An 18,650-nucleotide genomic window follows, 5' to 3' on the forward strand; every position below is an offset into this window, starting at 1 on the left:
ATTCCCTGTTTTCTCTCTATCTCTTTTTTTAAATAGGGGAACTACATAAGGCACCCTCCAATCTGCAGCATTTGTTCCAGAGTGTATAAAGTCCTGGAAGGTGACCACCAATGCATCCACTATTTCGAGAGTGATGCACGATCAATGACCACTAAAGCGAGGTTGTAGTCCAACTGAAGGCTTTAATAAGCTAGGTGTTTCCCCCAGCAGCACAGGTACAGAAAGAATGCTGCTGGGGCGGCACGGGCTCTTATACCCAGCCTTTCGGGGCGAAGCTACCATACTGCTTGACCAATAGGAAACATACAATATCTACCAATGGTGTTCCAGCATTACCAAGAACCGTAATACCTCTACACAGACTACCACATTCACCCCCTGTTAAAAAAGAGTCCGGCGGGGGTGGTGGCCTGATATTACAACATGGTAACGTGGTAGAAGTTATAGTTATTATGGAGGTACCGTAATACCTCCATACAGCGTTTTTGTCTTATTGTCGTAACTATTTACAGATTCACAATTAACTATATAAACTTTAAAATGAAGCAATCAGTCGATCGGGGGCCCTGGTTGTCCTCTGTGATCGTTGAAGCTCTGGTGCTGATGCCGGTGGAGGCTCGGGCGTCTGTGACTCTGGGAGCATAGCCTCGATCTCTGTGGCAGCTTCAACACCCCTAGACGGCGCTGGTGGGGAAACCGGTTGACCTGAGAAGGGAGCGTCTGCGGGGTGCGTCTGTGGGCGGGGGGGCTTGACAGGGCCGGCGGAAGGACCGATCCTCCTGGGACGGGGGCACCTGTGAGAGGGAGGGTGGGACTGGTGGCTGGGGTGTGCGTGGGGCTGCGGCGGGTGCCAGGCACAAAATGGCGGTGCCCATCCATCGCACGTGGCGTCCGCAGGACAAGATGGCGGCACCCGGGGGCCGCATGTGGCCCTGGAGGAGGAAGATGGTGGCGCTCGCTGGCCGCATGGGGACTGTGGAGAGGGTTGTGGTGGCGGTCCGCAATCGCCACCGGAGACTGCAGCGACCGTCCGGGCCTGGCATACCACCAAGAAGTGGCCCTTTTTACCGCATCCCTTGCAGGTGGATGCGCGGGCCGGACAGCGCTGCCGGGGGTGCATGGCCTGCCCGCAAAAGTAGCAGCGGGGCCCCCCGGGGTTGCCAGGCCGCCTTGCAGCACAAGCTTGTGGGGGGGTTGGGAAATGTCTCGGGGTCGGCCACGGTGGGTGGGGGGTTCCACGCTGCCCAGGGGGCTGCCACATGGTCGGGGACGTAAGCGCGGTCGATTCGGGAAGCCACATCCAGGGAGCCTGCAATGGCCTGTGCCTCATTGAGGTCTCGGGTGTCTCTCCAGCAATCGCTGGCGGATTTGGGAGGACAGCATACCTGCAACGAAAGCGTCCCGGATCAAAAGTTCTGTGTGGTCGCTCGCCGAAACTTGCGGGCAGCTGCAGGTTCTCCCCAACACCAGGAGCGCACAGTAGAATTCTTCCAGTGATTTCCCCAGGGATTTGTCGCCTCGTTGCTCGCAGATGTCGGGCGTAGACCTGGTTTACCCGGCGAATATAATGTCCTTTTAGCAGCTCCAATGCAGCATCAAAGTCGTCCGTGGCCTCGATGAGGGTGTAAATTTCTGGGCTCACCCTTGAGTGCAGGACTTGCAATTTCTGTTCTCCCGTGGGTGTGTTTTCGGCTGTTCCGAGATATCCGTTAAAACACGCCAGCCAGTGCTTGACGGTTGCTGCGGAGTTTGCCACGTGGGGGCTAAGTTGCAGACACTCCGGCTTGATTCGGAGCTCCATCCTTTTAAATCTACCTTATTAAAGTGATGCACGATCAATCACCACGAAAGCGAGGTTGTAGTCCAACTGAAGGCTTTAATAAGCTAGATGTTTCCCCCAGCAGCTCAGGTACAGAAAGAATGCTGCTGGGGCGGCACGGGCTCTTATACCCCGCCTTGCAGGGCAGAACTACCATACAGCTTGACCAATAAGAAACATACAATATCTACCAATGGTGTTCCAGCATTACCAGGTACCGTAATACCTCTACACAGACTACCACAGAGAGTCACTTCTTTAAGTACTTTGAGTTGCAGATTATCAGGCCCTGGGGATTTATCAGCCTTCAATCCCATCAATTTCCCCAACACCACTTCGCTACTAATATTGATCTCCTTCAGTTCCTCCCTCTCACTAAATCCTGCGTCCCCAACATTTCTGTGTCTGATTTGTGTCCACATTTCTGAAGACAGAACCAAAATATGTATTTATTTGCTCACCCATTTCTTTGTCCCCTATTATACATTCCCCTGTTTCTGACTAAGGAAGCTACGTTTGTCTTCACCAATCCTTTCCTCGTCATATACCTATAGAAACTTTAACAATCAGCCTAATTTCCTGTTTTGTGCCATTCCCAACATCACCACTGCAGTTTGGGGTCTGTATACGATGCCCACTAATTATTTTGCCCCTTGGTGTTTCTCAGCTCTACCCATACAGATTGCACATTGTCAGAGCTAATATCCTTCCTCACTATTGCATTAATTTCCTCTTTAACCAGCACTGCCACTCCACTGCCTTTTCCTTTTTGTCTCTCCTTCCTAAATACTGAATATATTCAGTTCCCATCCCTGGTCATCCTGCAGCCATGTCTCCATAATCCCGATTATCTCACACCCGTTCACATCTATTTGCACAATTCACTTGGTTATGCCATCTGCAGTCACACCATAGGGGAGAGGCCATTCACCTGCCCTCAATGTGCGAAGGGATTTAGTAATTCAGCACTCTTTCTGAGACACCGACAGGTTTGCAACTGATTACAGGGATTGGATTCTGCTGTTATTGTTTCTGTTCTCAATTACATCCAGGACTGCATTTTGTTCATTCTGTTGGTCAATGGGGATGGTCAGAGGATTTCTTTCTGCTGGACTGGCCAGTCTCACGACTTCGTCTCCAGTGGCCTGATTCTCTCTGAGCCTTCTTGCGAACATCTGGTTTCACATTTCACAAGGGTGAAAGAGTGAGGTTAGAAGATGTTTCATTACCATTTCTGTTTGGAAACCGCAAAAATCATGCCACATTGCCATGAAGATGGGCTATGGTGCTTACATTGTTCTTTTGTTTAATTTATCTCGGTGCTTTTCACAGAAGAAAACGGGCAAGTTGTCTGAGGTGCCCTGGGAAACAACATTAAATAGTATGGTGGGAGACGGGCAATCTCAGGCAATATTTAAGGAATTATTACAGATTGACACGGGGATCAGTTAGCTCAGTTGGCTGGTTTGTGCTGAGTGACACCAACAGCACAGGTTAAATTCCCATACTGGCTGAGGGTAGCCATGGATTGTGTCCGTATTTATGCTCCACATGATCCTCCACCCACCCCTCTATATCTCCCCCATCAGCATCTCCTATTCTTTCTCTCTCATGTATGCATCTAGCTTTACGTTCAGTGTATTCATGCTGTTCACTTCAACCACTCGCTGTGGTAGTGAGTTCCACATTCTCACCACTCGCTGGGTAAAGAGGTTTCTACTGAAATTCCTATTGGATTATTGAATTCCTTCATAATCTTAAAGATTTCCATCCGGGCACCCATCAGTCTTCTCTTTTCCAGAAAAAAGCAGCCCCAGCCTAACCTGAGTGTTAAATGCTCTCAGTTCTGTACATTATGAATCTTTGTTGCACCTTATCCAGTGCCTCTATTTCCTTTTTCTAAATGGAGATCACCAATGTTGAAAGTTCTCCCAGTGCAGTCTAACCCTGGACTTATCAATTCTACCCTTTAGAGTGGAAACCTATATATGGGCCCCACACTTTAGGAAATATGTCAAGTACTTAGAGAGGGTGTAGAGGACATTTACAAGAATCATAGATTATCATAGAATTTACAATGCATAAGAAGGCCATTCGGCCCATCGAGTCTGCACCGGTCCCCGGAAAGAGCACCCCACCCAAGGTCAACACCTCCACCCTATGCCCATAACCCAGTAACCCCACCCAACACTAAGGGCAATTTATCATGGCCAATCCACCTAACCTGCACATCTTTGGACTGGAATGGCACCAGAGATGAGGGACTCCAGTTAGTTGGAGACTGGAGCAGCTGAATTTCTCTCCTGAGATCACAGCATCTGGAGGGTGGGGGATGGGGCCATTCAGCCCTTTGGGACCATGTCAGCTCCCTGTGGAGGAAACCAGTCTGTCCATTGTCCCGTTCTATCCCCGAATCCCTGTAGGTTTATTTCTCTCAGTGCCTTTCCAATTGAAATCCTTCCGTCATCTCTGCATCTCCTACCCTCATAGGCAGTAGGTTCCAGGTTGTTACCACTCCTTTTACATGTACACAAGGCTGCTAGAGCACAGAGGAGTCTATTTGGCCCATTTTCCCCGTGCCAGCTCTTTGTACAGCGACCCATTAATCCCAGAGTTTGACTGTTTTGTTTTCTTTTTCAGAATGTACCAAATTCCCTTTTGGAAGTTACAGTCCAATGAGATTCCAGCACCATTTATAGACCGTGCATTCCAAATCACAACAACTCGCTGTGTTTTACAACAAATAATTGTGCATATGGTGTGTCTGGAGTTTCACAGAGTATTCAAAATGGTGTCAACACTGTGGTTATTACACAAAATTAAGACTCTACCTTTATCAATTATTTTGGTGAGGACACAGAGTGTAATATGTCCGGGTGTAGGGACAGTGAGAACAAATGTACATTTCTATAAAACCTCACTCCCACTGGACCTCCTAAAGTGTTTTAAAGCCAATGGAGTACTTTTGAAATATATTCACTGTTGTAATGTAGGAAGCTATAAGTACGCATGTGTAGTCACGTTTAGTTTTTAAAATTGTGGGTGGCACGGTGGTGCAGTGGTTAACACTGCTGCCTACAGCACTGAGGACCCATGTTTGAAGCCTGGCCCTGGGTCACTGTCCGTGTTTGCATATTCTTCCTGTGTCTGCATGGGTTTCACCCCCACAACCCAAAGATGTGCAGGTTAGGTCGATTGACCACACTAAATTGCCCCTTCGTTTGAAAAAATAATAATTGGGTACTCTAAATTTTTTTGAAAATAGTTTTGAAATTGTTATTTTCAGAGTGTATTCACTATCATTGGTAACAAGGTCAAGGAAGCTCTTTTATACCTCGAACATGGGGCTTTATGCAGCCACTTCACCTCCTGTACCTTTCTATATTAACTATGTCGACTTCATAGAAAATATACAGACACACATACACACCAATATATTCTACAAACACACATACCAGGCACTCGTGGATACACCAACACCCAAGCAAACACATATGGGACATGTCCTGTCCTATCGGGCAAACTTAAGGGAAGCAGAGAGAGACTGGTGAAAATTGACATATAGGAAACAGTGAGGACAGGGAGAAACTGGGGAAAATAGAAATATAAGAATAATAGGGAGGATAGTAACAAATTCCAGGAGAACAGAATGAGACTGGGGGAATGGAAATATAGGAAACAGTGAGGCTGATCATAACAAATTTCAGGATGACACCGAGATAGACTGGGGAAAATTGAAATACAGGAATAGTGGGGAGGATAGTAACAAATTCCAGGAGAACAGAGAGAGACTGGGGAAATGGAAATATAGGAAACAGTGAGACTCTTCACAACAAACTTCAGGAGGACAAAGAGAGAGACTGAGGGAAATGGCAGACACCTAGCAGATCAAATGTACAAACCATAATGCTGAAATCTTAACCAACTTGGGTACAATGTCTGAATAATCTGGATGGAGAGACACAACACAGATGGGAAACTGATTTAAACAGTACGGAGAATAAAATAAGAGAGAAATTACCAGCAAGAAATGCACGGAGAAAAAATTGAGATTGGCTGAATACAGGAGCAGTAAAACAAAACTGGAGACATGAAACATTTGTTATTAATATTGGTGGAATAAATCAGTCTGGGATCAATCAGTTGAAAGACATTTTACTAAAATATGTGTGTGATGTAATAAACATGAAATACACACACAATTCACGTTTATGTTGCATTCTGGCAGGTCAATTAACCATGAATCAGAGGACCAGTGGTTTCACAACTGTCAGTGTGTTATGGAATGCTATTTTGCAGTGCCATTGATTCATGTCGAGAAAAGCAGATCATTCCTGTTTTGACTGTGGGAATTACAGCTGTGTTTTGGGATTAAATTGGAGAGACGAGCATAAAAATGTCAGCAATCAACTATTTAAATATTGGGACAGTTAATGTTCCTGTGAAGGGTTATGGAATGTTGTCATTACTGTTAAGGTGCTATAAAGTGCAAGTCACTGACTGGGAATGAACGGACTTCCTCTCTGATCTGGGAACCCATGATACAGTCATGTTGCTATATGGATCTTACGGTTGATTCCCTTAATTCGTATTCCTTTAATTTTCTCTTTATTATTTTGGACCATTGAGACATACATTTAACTCGAGCAGAGGAAGTAAGCAACTCAAAGTGTCAAAACTGTACACTGTGTTATCAAGTTTTCTATTTTGGACAGACAAATCCAGACTTTATGGCACCCTAGAGATATAAGGGGTTTGTTCCAATTGGTTGACTGGTGATCAATGGATTGGCTAGGGACAGTATTCCACCCGGCAACAGCTAGCGATTTGTTCTTATCAGGTGTAGTTTTTCAGAGAAAACCCAGGCGAAGCCACTGGACCCTCACGGTGGAAGCAGCTTTCTCACTCTGCTCTACTGCGTACTGTCTGAAGGCATGAGACTTCTAGACCCTGGAAGAAGAAACTTTCTCTCTCTCAAATGCTGGTTGCCTGCTCGTTCTGTGAGTCTACTGTGAAAACCATTGCAAACTGAATGTAAAGGCAACATCCATCTTAAAGCCTAGAGTGAAGGAACTAACTGCAATACTTCCATCTGAAACAGACTCTTAACCTTTTATTGTCGGCATTAAGTTCACACTCTCTTTCCCCTCTGTGTTTGTTTGTCTGTCTATGTGTAGAGGGTGGGGTGAGTTCAGGGGAGATGGTTGAGAGTTAGATATTAGATAGAATTTTTCTAAAAATAAATTTAGAGCACCCAATTATTTTTTTCCAATTAAGGGGCAATTTAGCATAGCCAATACACCTAACCTGCACATCTTTGGGTTGTGGGGGTGAAACCTACACAGACACGGGGAGAATGTACAAACTCCACATGGACAATGACCCAGGGCTGGGATTCGTACCCGGGTTCTCAGCGCCGTAGTCCCAGTCATTGGATAGTAGAATTAACCAGTTGCATGTGTTGCCTATTTAATTATAATTACTGTTAATAATATAAGGTTAATAGTGTTTAAATTTACAAGGCCAGGTGACTGTAGTTATTGGCCATCTGAAGACATGGGATATTTTAAGATAAAAGTTAAATTTCATTGTGTTGTGACTCCTTGTCAAGTGGGGCTGGAATTGACCACGCACTGGCCCAGGGTGTCATGACACTGCAGATTGACCACTCAGCAGCTCAATGTGGGAAGCGCTGCTCTCGGTCATATCATTTACTGACAGATAGCACAGTCACACTGGAGAGAGACCATTCAAATACTTTGTAAGCCAGGACATCTTGCTATTATTCCAGTGGAACATGCCCTAGTTTAAAGATTCAAAGGTTTCATGCATGATCAGCACATTCTTACTGGAGAGTGGCTGTTTAAATGTTCTCTGTGTTGGAATAGATTCACTTGTTGATCGAACCTGCTGAGATACCACGAAGTATGGTAGCACAGTGGTTAGCACCGTTGCTTAACAGCACCAGGGTCCCAGGTTTGATTTCCACTTGAGTCACTGTCTGGCAGAGTCTGCACGTTCTCCCCGTGTCTGTGTGGGTTTCCTAACACAAGTCCCGAAAGACATGGTGTTAGGTAATTTGGACGTTCTGAATTCTGCTTCAGTGTATTCGAACAGGCCCTTGGGATTTTCACAGTAACTGTATTGCAGTGTTAATCTAAGCCTACTTGTGGCAATAATAAAGATTATTATTATCCATTTGTGCCTAGCGGGATGGTTTTGTCTATTTATTTCCACTGTGTCTCACAATTTCAGACCAACTCCAAAAGAGAATTGGGTCGTGCTTTTGCGTTTCTGTATGGTCCTTCAGTCCCAGTCGACATCCAACAACAACAAATAAATCTTTTCAACCATGATCTTCAATGGCGCACATTTTGCCCAGCATGCCACGCGGCAGAGACTCCCGGATATGGACAAGAGACCATCGCGCAGGTGCGGAACAGCCCAGTGAAAGGAACATGCGCAGTGGGGGTGATGGGGAGCAGCTTGTTTCTGGTCTCCACAGCGGGTAAGGTAACAGTGTGCCCGAGAGAGCAATGCGCGCTGTGGGCGGGCGGAAAGACTTGATAAACACTCAGTGAAGACCTCAAACCGCGAATAAGAAACCCAACCCTGCGGCGCGCTTCCCCGGGCCGCAGCATTTCCGGCAGGGGCCAGGCCAGGGTTAATGTTAAAGGAGCAGCAGGACGCATGCGCGCCGAACTCTGTCCTGTCAGCAGGAGGAGAGAATGTTGTTAATTTCTCTCCTTCACTGACAGGGATGAACAAAAGAACAAAGGAAAGTAGAGCACAGGAACAGGCCCTTCGGCCCTCCAAGCCCGTGCCGACCATGCTGCCCGACTAAACTACAATCTAAACTACAATGGATTCATCAGGATCTGGATATTATTGAGCTTTGAATTTTAGCATTAAAGTTCCAGGTCATTACCACTCACTGGGTGTAATTTATTCATCACATCCCCACCACCACCAAATCGTAAATCTGCCCTGAAATCATTGTATGATCGGATAATGGGGATGTTTCTTTATCTACCTTATCTAGACATATCATAAACTATCCAACCCTATCAGAAACTGGTACACCTCTATCAAATCTCCCCTCTGCCATTTGCTCCAAGGAGAACAACCCACTTATGGACTGACTTGATTGACACTACACCCCTGTATGCTTCACCCGATGGCAGTGTTTATGTAGTTACATTGTGTACATTGTGTTGCCCTGTTATGTATTTCTTTTCTTTTCATGGACTTAATGATCTGTTGAGCTGCTCGCAGAAAAATACTTTTCACTGTATCTCGGTACATGTGACAATAAACAAAATCCAAATCCAACCTAACATTGCAACTATAATCCCTCATCCCTGGAACCATTCTGGTAAATCTCCTTTGCACCCTTTCAAAGACCCTCACATCCTCCATACTGTGTGGTGATCACTGGTTTGCACCGACCCAGATGTTCTGTCTTCCTGTCTGTGATGTCATCACACACCCACAATTGCACAGTGACATCACTCCCACTCCCCGGGTGACTCCTCAATGGTGTCACTAACAAGACCAACAGCAAATATTGCCAAACCCCAGTTCGTGAGATTATAACGTTTGAGCTTCTTGAACCGCTGCAGTCTGTGTGGTGAAGGTGCTCCACCAATGATGTTAGATAAGGAGTTACAGGTTATTCACCCAGTGATGATGAAGGAACAGTGGTGATATATGTCCAAATCATTATTCGCTGATCTATTTATATTGAGCCTTTAAGGTAATGAAACATCCCTCGATATTTCACAGAAATGTTATCAAACAACATTGACACTGAGCCACGTAAGGAAGATATTAAGGCTGATGGCCAAAAGTTTGATCAAAGAGGTAGGTTTGAAGGAATATCCTAAAGGAGGAAAGTTGGATTGAGAGGCGGAAAGGTTTAGGGAGGAAATTCCACAATTTATGGCCTTGGGAAAATGAAGGTGCAGCCACAAATGGTGGCACAGTTAATATCAGAATGTTCAGGAATTAGAGGAAGTGCAGCTCTCCCAGAAGGTTGTGAGGCTGGAGGAGATTACAGCGGTCGGTCTGTGAGCATAGGGGTGATGGGTGAACAGGACTTGGTGTGAGTAAGCACACAGGCAGCAGAGTTTTGTGTGACCCCAGGATTACAGGGAGGATGAATCTGGGAGGCTGGCCGGGAGTGTGTAGGATAATAAGTTGAGAGGTAACAGGAATGGATCAGAGTTTCAGCAATAGATGAACTCAGATTAGGGTGCAGTTGGGTGAAGTTCCTGATGTGGAAATGGTGGTCTTGGTGATGATGGGGATTTGTGCTTGTACACTCATCTTGGGGTCAAATATTATTCTGAAGTTGTGAAGAGTTTGCGTCAACCTCACTCAGTTGCCAGGGAGAGGGTTGGAGTTGGTGTTCAGGGAGTGGAGTTTGTAGCGGGGACTGAAGACAATGACTTCATTTTCCCAGGATTTAAATGGAGGAAATTCCAGCTCCTCTTGTACTGGGTCAGACTAGTCAGGCTGCTGTGTGATTTTGAGGGGAACTTAAAGGTGATGGTGTTAACATACATCACAAAGGGGGACACATTGGCGTAGTGGTATTGTCACTGCACTTGTAATCCAGAGACCCAGGGTAATGCTCTGGGGAAATGGGCTTGAATCCCACCAGGGCAGATGGTGGAATTTGAATTCAATAAAAATATGGAATTTTAAAAGTCTAATGACGACCATGAAACTATTGTTGATTGTTGTAAAAACCCATCTGGTAAATGTCCTTGAAGGAAATCTGTCATCCTTATCCAGTCTGGCCTCCGTGTGGAAGCACCCACAGCAATGAGGTTGAGTCTTAAATGCCTCTGAATGGCTGAGCACTCAGCTCTTTCTTGGTGGTGGTAGAGCTTCAGAGTTTGGAGATTCTAAGTTCTGTTTGAGTTGAAGACATAAAGGACCGAGTCTTCTGTAGATCCAGACCAGGTGATAGGTTCTCTTCCCTGAAGGACATCAGTGAACCAGCTGGGTTTTTCTGACAATCCAGCAGTTTTCATGGTCACTTTTTCCCAGTGCCGGCCCCACAAATGACCAGATTCATTCAGCTCAATTTCACAACCTGCCTTTGTGTTTTTGTGGGTTCTCTCTCACTCCCTATTTTCTGTTTTAAATCAATTTCACAGGGTATGAGAAGGGGATTTGTTGGGAAACTCAAATCGAACATCGCATCAGGATCTGACAGTCACCCAATTTATTGTGACTTTATATCATCGAATTTCGAACATGGAAGGAAAAAGCATCGTTCACAGTGGGGAGAAACCGTACACGTGTTGTGTGTGTGGACGAGGATTCAGTCGATCATCTGGGCTGTCAAAACATAAATGCAGTCAGACCAGACATAAACCGTTGAAATGTGGGGACTGTGGGAATGGATTCAGATACCCGTCTGAGTTGGAAACCCATCAACGCAGTCACACTGGAGAGAGGCCGTTCACCTGCACTGTGCGTGGGAAGGGATTCATGAAGTCAAAGAGCCTGGTAAAACACCAGCAAATTCACACTGAAGTGAAACTGTTTAAGTGTCGAGACTGCGGGAAGTGCTTTAAAGGTTCCAGCGAACTTATGTCCCACCAACGTATTCACACTGACGAGAGACCGTTTAGGTGCTCTCACTGTGGGACTGGGTTCAAATGGTCATCTCAACGCACTGTACACCAACGCGTTCACACTGGGGAGAGACCTTTTAAATGCTCAGACTGTGAGAAGTGCTTCAAAAGTTCCTGGGAACTTATGCGACATCGGCGTGTTCACACTAACAAGACACCGTTCAGGTGCTCTCACTGTGGGACTGGGTTCAGATGGTCCTCTCAACTCACTGTACATCAGCGCGCCCACACTGGGGAGAGGCCATTCACCTGCTCTGAGTGTGGGAAGGGATTCACTCGGTCATCCCACCTGGTTATACACCAGAGAGTTCACACTGGGGAGAAACCATTCACCTGCTCCATGTGTGGGAAGGGATTCACTACCTTATCCAACCAGCTGATACACCAGCGCACTCACACTGGGGAGAAGCCATTCATCTGTACCAGTTGTGGGAAGGGATTCATTCAGTCATCTGCCCTGCTGATACACCAGCGCACTCACACAGCGTTGGTCCCATTCACCTGCTCCAGGGGTGGGAAGAGAGTCACTACCTTATCCAGTCTGCTGACACACCAGCGAGTTCACACGGGGGAGAGGCCATTCACCTGCTTTGTGTGTAAGAAGAGATTCACTCACTCATCCGCCCTGCTGAGACACCAGCGACTTCACGAGTAACGGCAGTGATTGAACTTTGCTGTTAATCACATCCAGGACTGAACCATGTTCATTGGGGCCTGTTTCTGATGTTGTTAATAAACCCCAGCCCAGTTATAGTAGTTAATATTGTGAATCAAAGTAAAATAAGTCAACTTTCTATTTCACCCACATCATGTTGAATCTTTTTAATATCTCGAAGACAAGTTAGTTCCTTTTGAAATGTTCTCCCTCTCCTGTCTCCTCCATCCTCCCCTCCAATAAGTGTGAGACAATCCAATCAGCTGCCTCTGCTAGTTTCCTCACTTCCACCAATCCACCCGGACAAATATCTCTCCGTGTCCAACTCCTCCAGCCAGCCCCCCCACACACAGTGAGTTCATGCTGCAGAGAGAGGGTTTAAATGCTCCTGTCACAGTCTTAGCTGTAAAAACCCACATTCACTGATGGTTCACCAGTGCAGTCACTCCGGTTCCACTCCATTCACCTGCTCTCAGTGCAGGAAGAGGTTCAGGCGATTGTCCATCCTGCAGCAACATCAGTGAGTTCACACCGGGGAGAGGTCATTCACCTGTTCCATGTGTGGGGAGGGGGAGGGATTCACTCAGTCATTCTACCTGTTAACACACCAGTGAGTTTGCACTGACTGAAGATATTCTAAATGTCTGGACTGTGGAAAGTGTTATAAAATACACTGACAAGAGACTGTTCAGAATCTCTCACAGTGGGACTGATTCAAGTGAACATGTGGACTCAGTGTCCGTCAGCGCACTCACACTGGGCAAAGACTGTACATCTATTTCATATGTGGGAAGAGATTAGCTCAGTCATCCCACCTCAACACACATCCACTTGTCCACACTTTTCAAAGTTCAGAGTGTGAGGAGAGATTTAAAATCAATCGAATCTGCTGTCACACAAACACATTCACACGAGTAAGAGGCTGTTCACCAGCTGTGTGTGCGGCAAGATATTCACTTGGTCTTCTCACCCACTGACACACCAGTGAATTCACGGTGATTAAGGGCAGCACAGTAGCACAGTGGTTAGAACAATTGCTTCACAGCTCCAGGATCATCCACATAGATGATTTGGAGTTGGGGACGAAGTGCAATGTGGCAAAGTTTGCACTTGGTCTAGGTGAATGGGCTAGGGTCTGGCAGATGGAATTCAATGATGCCAAGTGTGAGGCTATCCATTTTTGGAGGAATAACAGCAGAATGGATTATTATTTAAATGGTAAAATGTTAAAACATGCTGCTGTGCAGAGGGACCTGGGTGTGCTGGTGCACGAGTCGCAAAAAGTTGGTGTGCAGGTGCAACAGGTGATTAAGAAGGCTAATCGAGTTTTGTCTTTCATTGCTAGAGGGATGGAGTTCAAGACTAGGGAGGTTATGCTGCAATTGTATAAGGTGTTGGTGAGGCCACATCTAGAGTATTGTGTTCAGTTTTGGTCTCCTTACCTGAGAAAGGACATTTTGGCACTGGAGGGAGTGCAGAGGAGATTCACTAGGTTGATCCCAGAGTTGAGGGGATTAGATTATGACGAGAGGTTGAGTAGACTGGGACTGTACTCATTGGAGTTTAGAAGGATACGGGGGATCTTATTGAAACATATAAAATTATGAAGGGAATAGATAGGATAGATGTGGGCAGGTTGTTTCCACTGGTCGGGGAAAGCAGAACTAGGGGGCATAGGCTCAAAATAAGGGGAAGTAGATTTAGGACCGAGTTTCGGAGGAACTTCTTCACCCAAAGGGTTGTGAATCTCTGGAATTCCTTGCCCAGTGAAGCAGTTGAGGCTCCTTCTTTAAACGTTTTTAAGAAAAAGATAAATACCTTTCTAAAGAATAAAGGGATTCAGGGATATGGTGTACGGGCCGGAGAGTGGAGCTGAGTCCACAAAGATCAGCCATGATCTCATTGAATGGCGGAGCAGGCTCGTGGGGCCAGATGGCCTACTCCTGTTCCTAGTTCCTATGTTCTTACATGTCCCAGGTTCGATTCCGGCTTGGGTCACTGTCTGTGCAGAGTCTGCACATCCTCCCCGTGTGTGCGTGGGTTTCCTCCGGGTGCTCCGGTTTCCTCCCACAGTCCAAAGATGTGCAGGTTAGGTGGATTGGCCATGATAAATTGCCCTTAGTGTCCAAAATTGCCCTTAGTGTTAGGTGGGGTTACTGATTATGGGGATAGGGTGGAGGTGTGGACCTTGGGTAGGGTGCTCTTTCCAAGAGCCGGTGCAGACTCGATGGGCCGAATGGCCTCCTTCTGCACTGTAAATTCTATGATTACAGGGGTTGGGTTCTGCTGTTATTGCTGCTGTTAATCACATCCAGGACTGAACCACGTTCATTCTGACAGTTGGAGTTTGTTTCTGCTGAGAGTAACTGGAATGAAGTTTAATATTGTGGATTAATGTCAAATAAATCAGCTTTGTTTAAACCTGTTGTGTATTTTGTCTTTCCCACCTGAGTGTTTAACTTCACCTGTCTGGAGTTCAGAAAGGACAATCTGGGAGGATCACACGGCAGGAACAGAACTTCAGCCTGCACACAGTCCTTCAGGGTCACACAGAGAGGGACAAATGACACTTTGATCTTTGTCATCTCTCTTCACTGACAGCAAAGTCCCCGTGTGGGTTAATCCTGAGGTGTGTAAGAAATGTGTCCCAGCTGCTCTCTTCCATGGTTCAGAGCTCCTAGACGCGGCACAGAAGCTCCTTTATAATTTGTTCAGAGTCAGGAAGAACAATGGTGAATGCTGGAAATGTGCTGTCAAATCAGAGATTGGTGTAAAACTGGGATCTGCTCCTGACTGAAAGTGAAACAGCAGCTTTCAGCTTCCAGTCTGTAAATAGCACAAAGATATAAAATGTCTGAATCTGCCAATTTAAGGTAATAAAATCAAGTTTCATCTGGAACCTTTAACCATCTCTCATACTCAGTCGCTGTGATCTAATTAGTGTTTATTATTGGTCCAGAATAACCACTCTTTCACCTTCCATTGACTTCAAATGTACTGGAAACTGACAGTTGGAATCCGTCAATATTTGAAAGATATTTACAAATGATTTGAGAGTTTCTTACAGTTGGGATCTTTCTCTGTTCTGTCCATTCGAGGTGTTTGATAACAGACTTTCTCCTGTGAATATCCAGCTGGAGTTTTGGGCCCTGATGTGTTTCCTTGTTCATCTTGTTGACTCTAAACATTGAATCTTGTGGTTTCAGACACCAGAGAATCAAAACTCCCAACAACAGACTGTCCTTCACTGACAATCAGACCCACGCAGAATCTCTGGCTGTACTTCTTCAGAAGCTGCTTCTCAGTTTGTTTCAGCTCACCTTCCAAGCACAGTGGTTAGCACTGTTGCTTCACAGCTCCAGGATCCCAGGTTAGATTCCCGCTTGAGTCACTGTCTGTGCGGAGTCTATACGTTCTCTGTGTCTGCATAGGTTTCCTCCAGGTGTTCCGGTTTCCTCCCACAAGTCCTGAAAGACATGCTGTTAGGTGAATTGGACATTCTGAATTCTCCCTCTGTGTACCTGAACAGGCGCCGGAATGTGGCGACTCGGTGATTTTCACAGTAACTTCATTGCAGTGTTAATGTAAGCTGACTTGTGACAGTAAAGATTATTCTAAAAACTAAAAGTCAACTAACTTCTTTTCTGCAAAATGGCTGCTACCTGAGATCCTCCCATTAATCACATCACCTTACCAAGCTGAAATCTAATTAACTCCACAGGGAACCTCCTTAATCCAAACAAAACTCCATTACCCAAGTTTTTTACAATGCCATAATTATATCTCTGACTCCCAAAAGCTTTCAAGCCTTAAAAACACTACCTTAAAATCAGTTCATAAAGGTCATCAGGGTGTAAATGTTGAGAGAGCAAAATATAGTATGATATATTCAATAAATACATGTGTAAGTAATAGGTGTTAAAATAACCAAAGAACTATGAAAACTAACTGGGGAACTTAAATTCTTTCAGTTCACAAACCAAAGGTGGTTCTATACAGTGACAGAAAGTGACTGCTTCTTTCCAGAATCTACAAGTTAAAGGTTAAACTTATTTCAAACACAAGGTTGAAGGTTTGAAACCTCACAGTTTTCTTCACACAACAGGGCCTCGAACCGAGGTATAACAGTTAATTATCAACAGGCGCCGGAATGTGGCGACTAGGGGCTTTTCACAGTAACTTCATTTGAAGCCTACTTGTGACAATATCATTTCATTTCATTTTCATTTCATTTCATTTCATTTCCAGCAATGTGGAGGCCGGCTCTTCCAGGATCTCTGTACCTCCTTTCTGGCAAAGTCTCAAACCTGCATGTATCAAAATATTTCATCCTGCTCCAGCCCATATCTTACTCCCAGCTCCTTCAATCCTGCAAACCGACCCACAAATCTTTCAGTGTCCTAATTCCTTTCTCCCCTCATCTCTGAAAATTTCCATCCCACCTCCCTGGCTCAAATCTATGGTTTCCCCCAAATCAGCATTTCCTTTGCTCCTACCCCCAACCCGAAATGTTGGTGAAACTGCCTACAAATTTGCAACAAACCTATTACTACCCGACTCCCAGGGCTGTCAGGAGCGGCGCTGTTGCTAGCGCCTTCAATCCCGACCCCCTACCCAAACTCTCCTCCATTCTGACCCACTGGGAGTCAACCAATGGCTGGGGAGTTAACAGTTCCAGACCTTAGCTCATCCAACCTTTATGGGATTTGCAGTAGTTGCTCTGTAATTAAACCGTTAAAGTGTAACTTTGTCCTAGCCTCGGGCCAGGGGATGTATTTCACTTCTCCACTTTGGCAGGAAGAATAGAAAAAACAATATTCTTGTTATTTTATGAGACAGAGTCCCATCTTCACCCTGAGATTACCCTCCATTGTCCTGTGTGTCGCTATCACTGTGCAAAGTGGGGTAGATTCAGAACACATCTCGCTAAAAACAGGGTATCCATGAGGTGCTGTGGGCCAGCAGCAGCCTGATATTCAATCACAGTCTGTAACCTCATAGGCTGAGGCTGGCATATCCCTCACTCTGCCATTACCATCAAGCCAAGGGACCAACCCTGGTTCAACATGGAGTGGAGGAGAACATGTCAGGAGCAGCAGCAGGTATTCCTAAAACAGAATCCATGATAAACAGCGGAAACAGCAGATCAGATCAAAGCTGCAGTCATAGAATCCCTACAGTATAGGAGGCCATTCAGCCATCGGGTCTGCACTGAACCTCTGAAACAGCACCCCATCTCAGTCCAAACCCCATCCTGTCCCCTAGCCCCACCTAGGAGCAATTTACCTAACCAGCACATCTTTGGACTGTGGGAGGAAACTGGAGCACCCGGAGGAAACCCACGCAGACACGGGGAGAATGTGCAAACTCCACACAGACAGCCGCCCAAGGTCAGAATCGAATCCTAGTGCCTGGCGCTGTGAGGCAGCAGTGCTAAATATGATGCCATTGTGCTGCCCGGCTACATTCAGTCGTGGATGGTGGTGAACAATTAAACAAATCAGAGGAGCAGGAGGTCCACAAACAACAACATCGTCAGTGATTGGGGAGACCAGCACATCAGTGCAAATGACTCTGTTTTGTGTTTAGTGATCCCTCGTATGTTACCGATAACTTCCCTGGATCCCAAGGCTAAGAGAGAGACTCTGGGAGCAATGGAGAGCTGGGACTAGTCCATGGAGTAACTCAAGGTTTCACAACTGAAATAATCTAGAGTTATAAAGGAGAAAAGTTCCCAAAATGCAGCAGTCTGTGACAGGACATTAATCAATCTCCTCTTATCCTGGAGAAATGAAGGCCTCGACTGTGTGTCTGAAACAATATTAGTTCATTTGACATTTATCCAGAGGATTAAACCCCAGCCCAGTTATAGGGATTATTATCAGAAATAAACTCCAACTGTCAGAATGAAGAAGGTTCAGTCCGGGATGAGATTAACAGCAGCAATAACTGCAGAATCCAACCCCTGCAGACACTTGTCAACTTGCTGCTGTGTCAGAAGATGGGCTGTCTGAGTGATTCCCTTCCCACACTGAGAGAAAGTGAACGGTCTCTCCTCGGTGTGGCTGCGTTGGTGTGTCAGTAAATCAGATGTACAAGTGAATCCATTCCCACATTCGGAGCAGGTGAATGTTTTATCCCCAGTCTGAACTTGCTAGTGTTTCAGCAAGTGGGATGACTGAGTGAATCCCTTCCCACACTTTGAGCAGGTAAATGGTTTCTCCCCGGTGTGAACTCACTGGTAAACCAGCAGGTGAAATGAGCGAGTGAAGCCCTTCCCACAGTCAAAGCAGGAGAATGGTCTCTCCCCAGTGTGAACCCGCTGGTGACTCAGTAAGTAGGCTGTACAAACGAATCCCTTCCCACATTCGGAGCAGATGAATGGTTTATCCACAGTGTGAGTGCGCTGGTGTGTCAGCAAGTTGGATGAGAGACTGAATCCCATCCCACACTTTGAGCAGGTGAACGGTTTCTCTCCAGTGTGAATTCGCTGGTGCATCACCAGGTGGGATGAGCGAGTGAATCC

General features: G+C 45.9%; 1 protein-coding gene across 2 annotated transcripts; it reads left to right on the forward strand.

The window, feature by feature from the left end:
- Nucleotides 1-8,270: 8,270 nt before the first annotated feature.
- Nucleotides 8,271-14,545, forward strand: LOC140418527 (uncharacterized). Of its 2 annotated transcripts, none has more exons than XM_072502003.1 (2): nt 8,271-8,327; nt 10,987-14,545. In XM_072502003.1, the coding sequence occupies exon 2, from the start codon at nt 11,087-11,089 to the stop codon at nt 12,122-12,124; it is 1,038 nt and encodes a 345-aa protein (XP_072358104.1). In that variant the 5' UTR covers nt 8,271-8,327; nt 10,987-11,086; the 3' UTR covers nt 12,125-14,545. The 2 variants fall into 2 exon arrangements, with proteins under 2 accessions (XP_072358104.1, XP_072358105.1); XM_072502004.1 differs by lacking the exon at nt 8,271-8,327 and adding an exon at nt 9,578-9,682.
- Nucleotides 14,546-18,650: the final 4,105 nt, after the last annotated feature.

The sequence above is a fragment of the Scyliorhinus torazame genome, chromosome 5 (genome assembly GCF_047496885.1).
Source record: "Scyliorhinus torazame isolate Kashiwa2021f chromosome 5, sScyTor2.1, whole genome shotgun sequence".
NCBI lineage: Eukaryota > Metazoa > Chordata > Chondrichthyes > Carcharhiniformes > Scyliorhinidae > Scyliorhinus > Scyliorhinus torazame.

Bases quoted from the DNA above. Each gene is read 5' to 3' on its own strand.
- LOC140418527 (XM_072502003.1), top strand. From the start codon at position 11,087: ATGGAAGGAAAAAGCATCGTTCACAGTGGGGAGAAACCGTACACGTGT.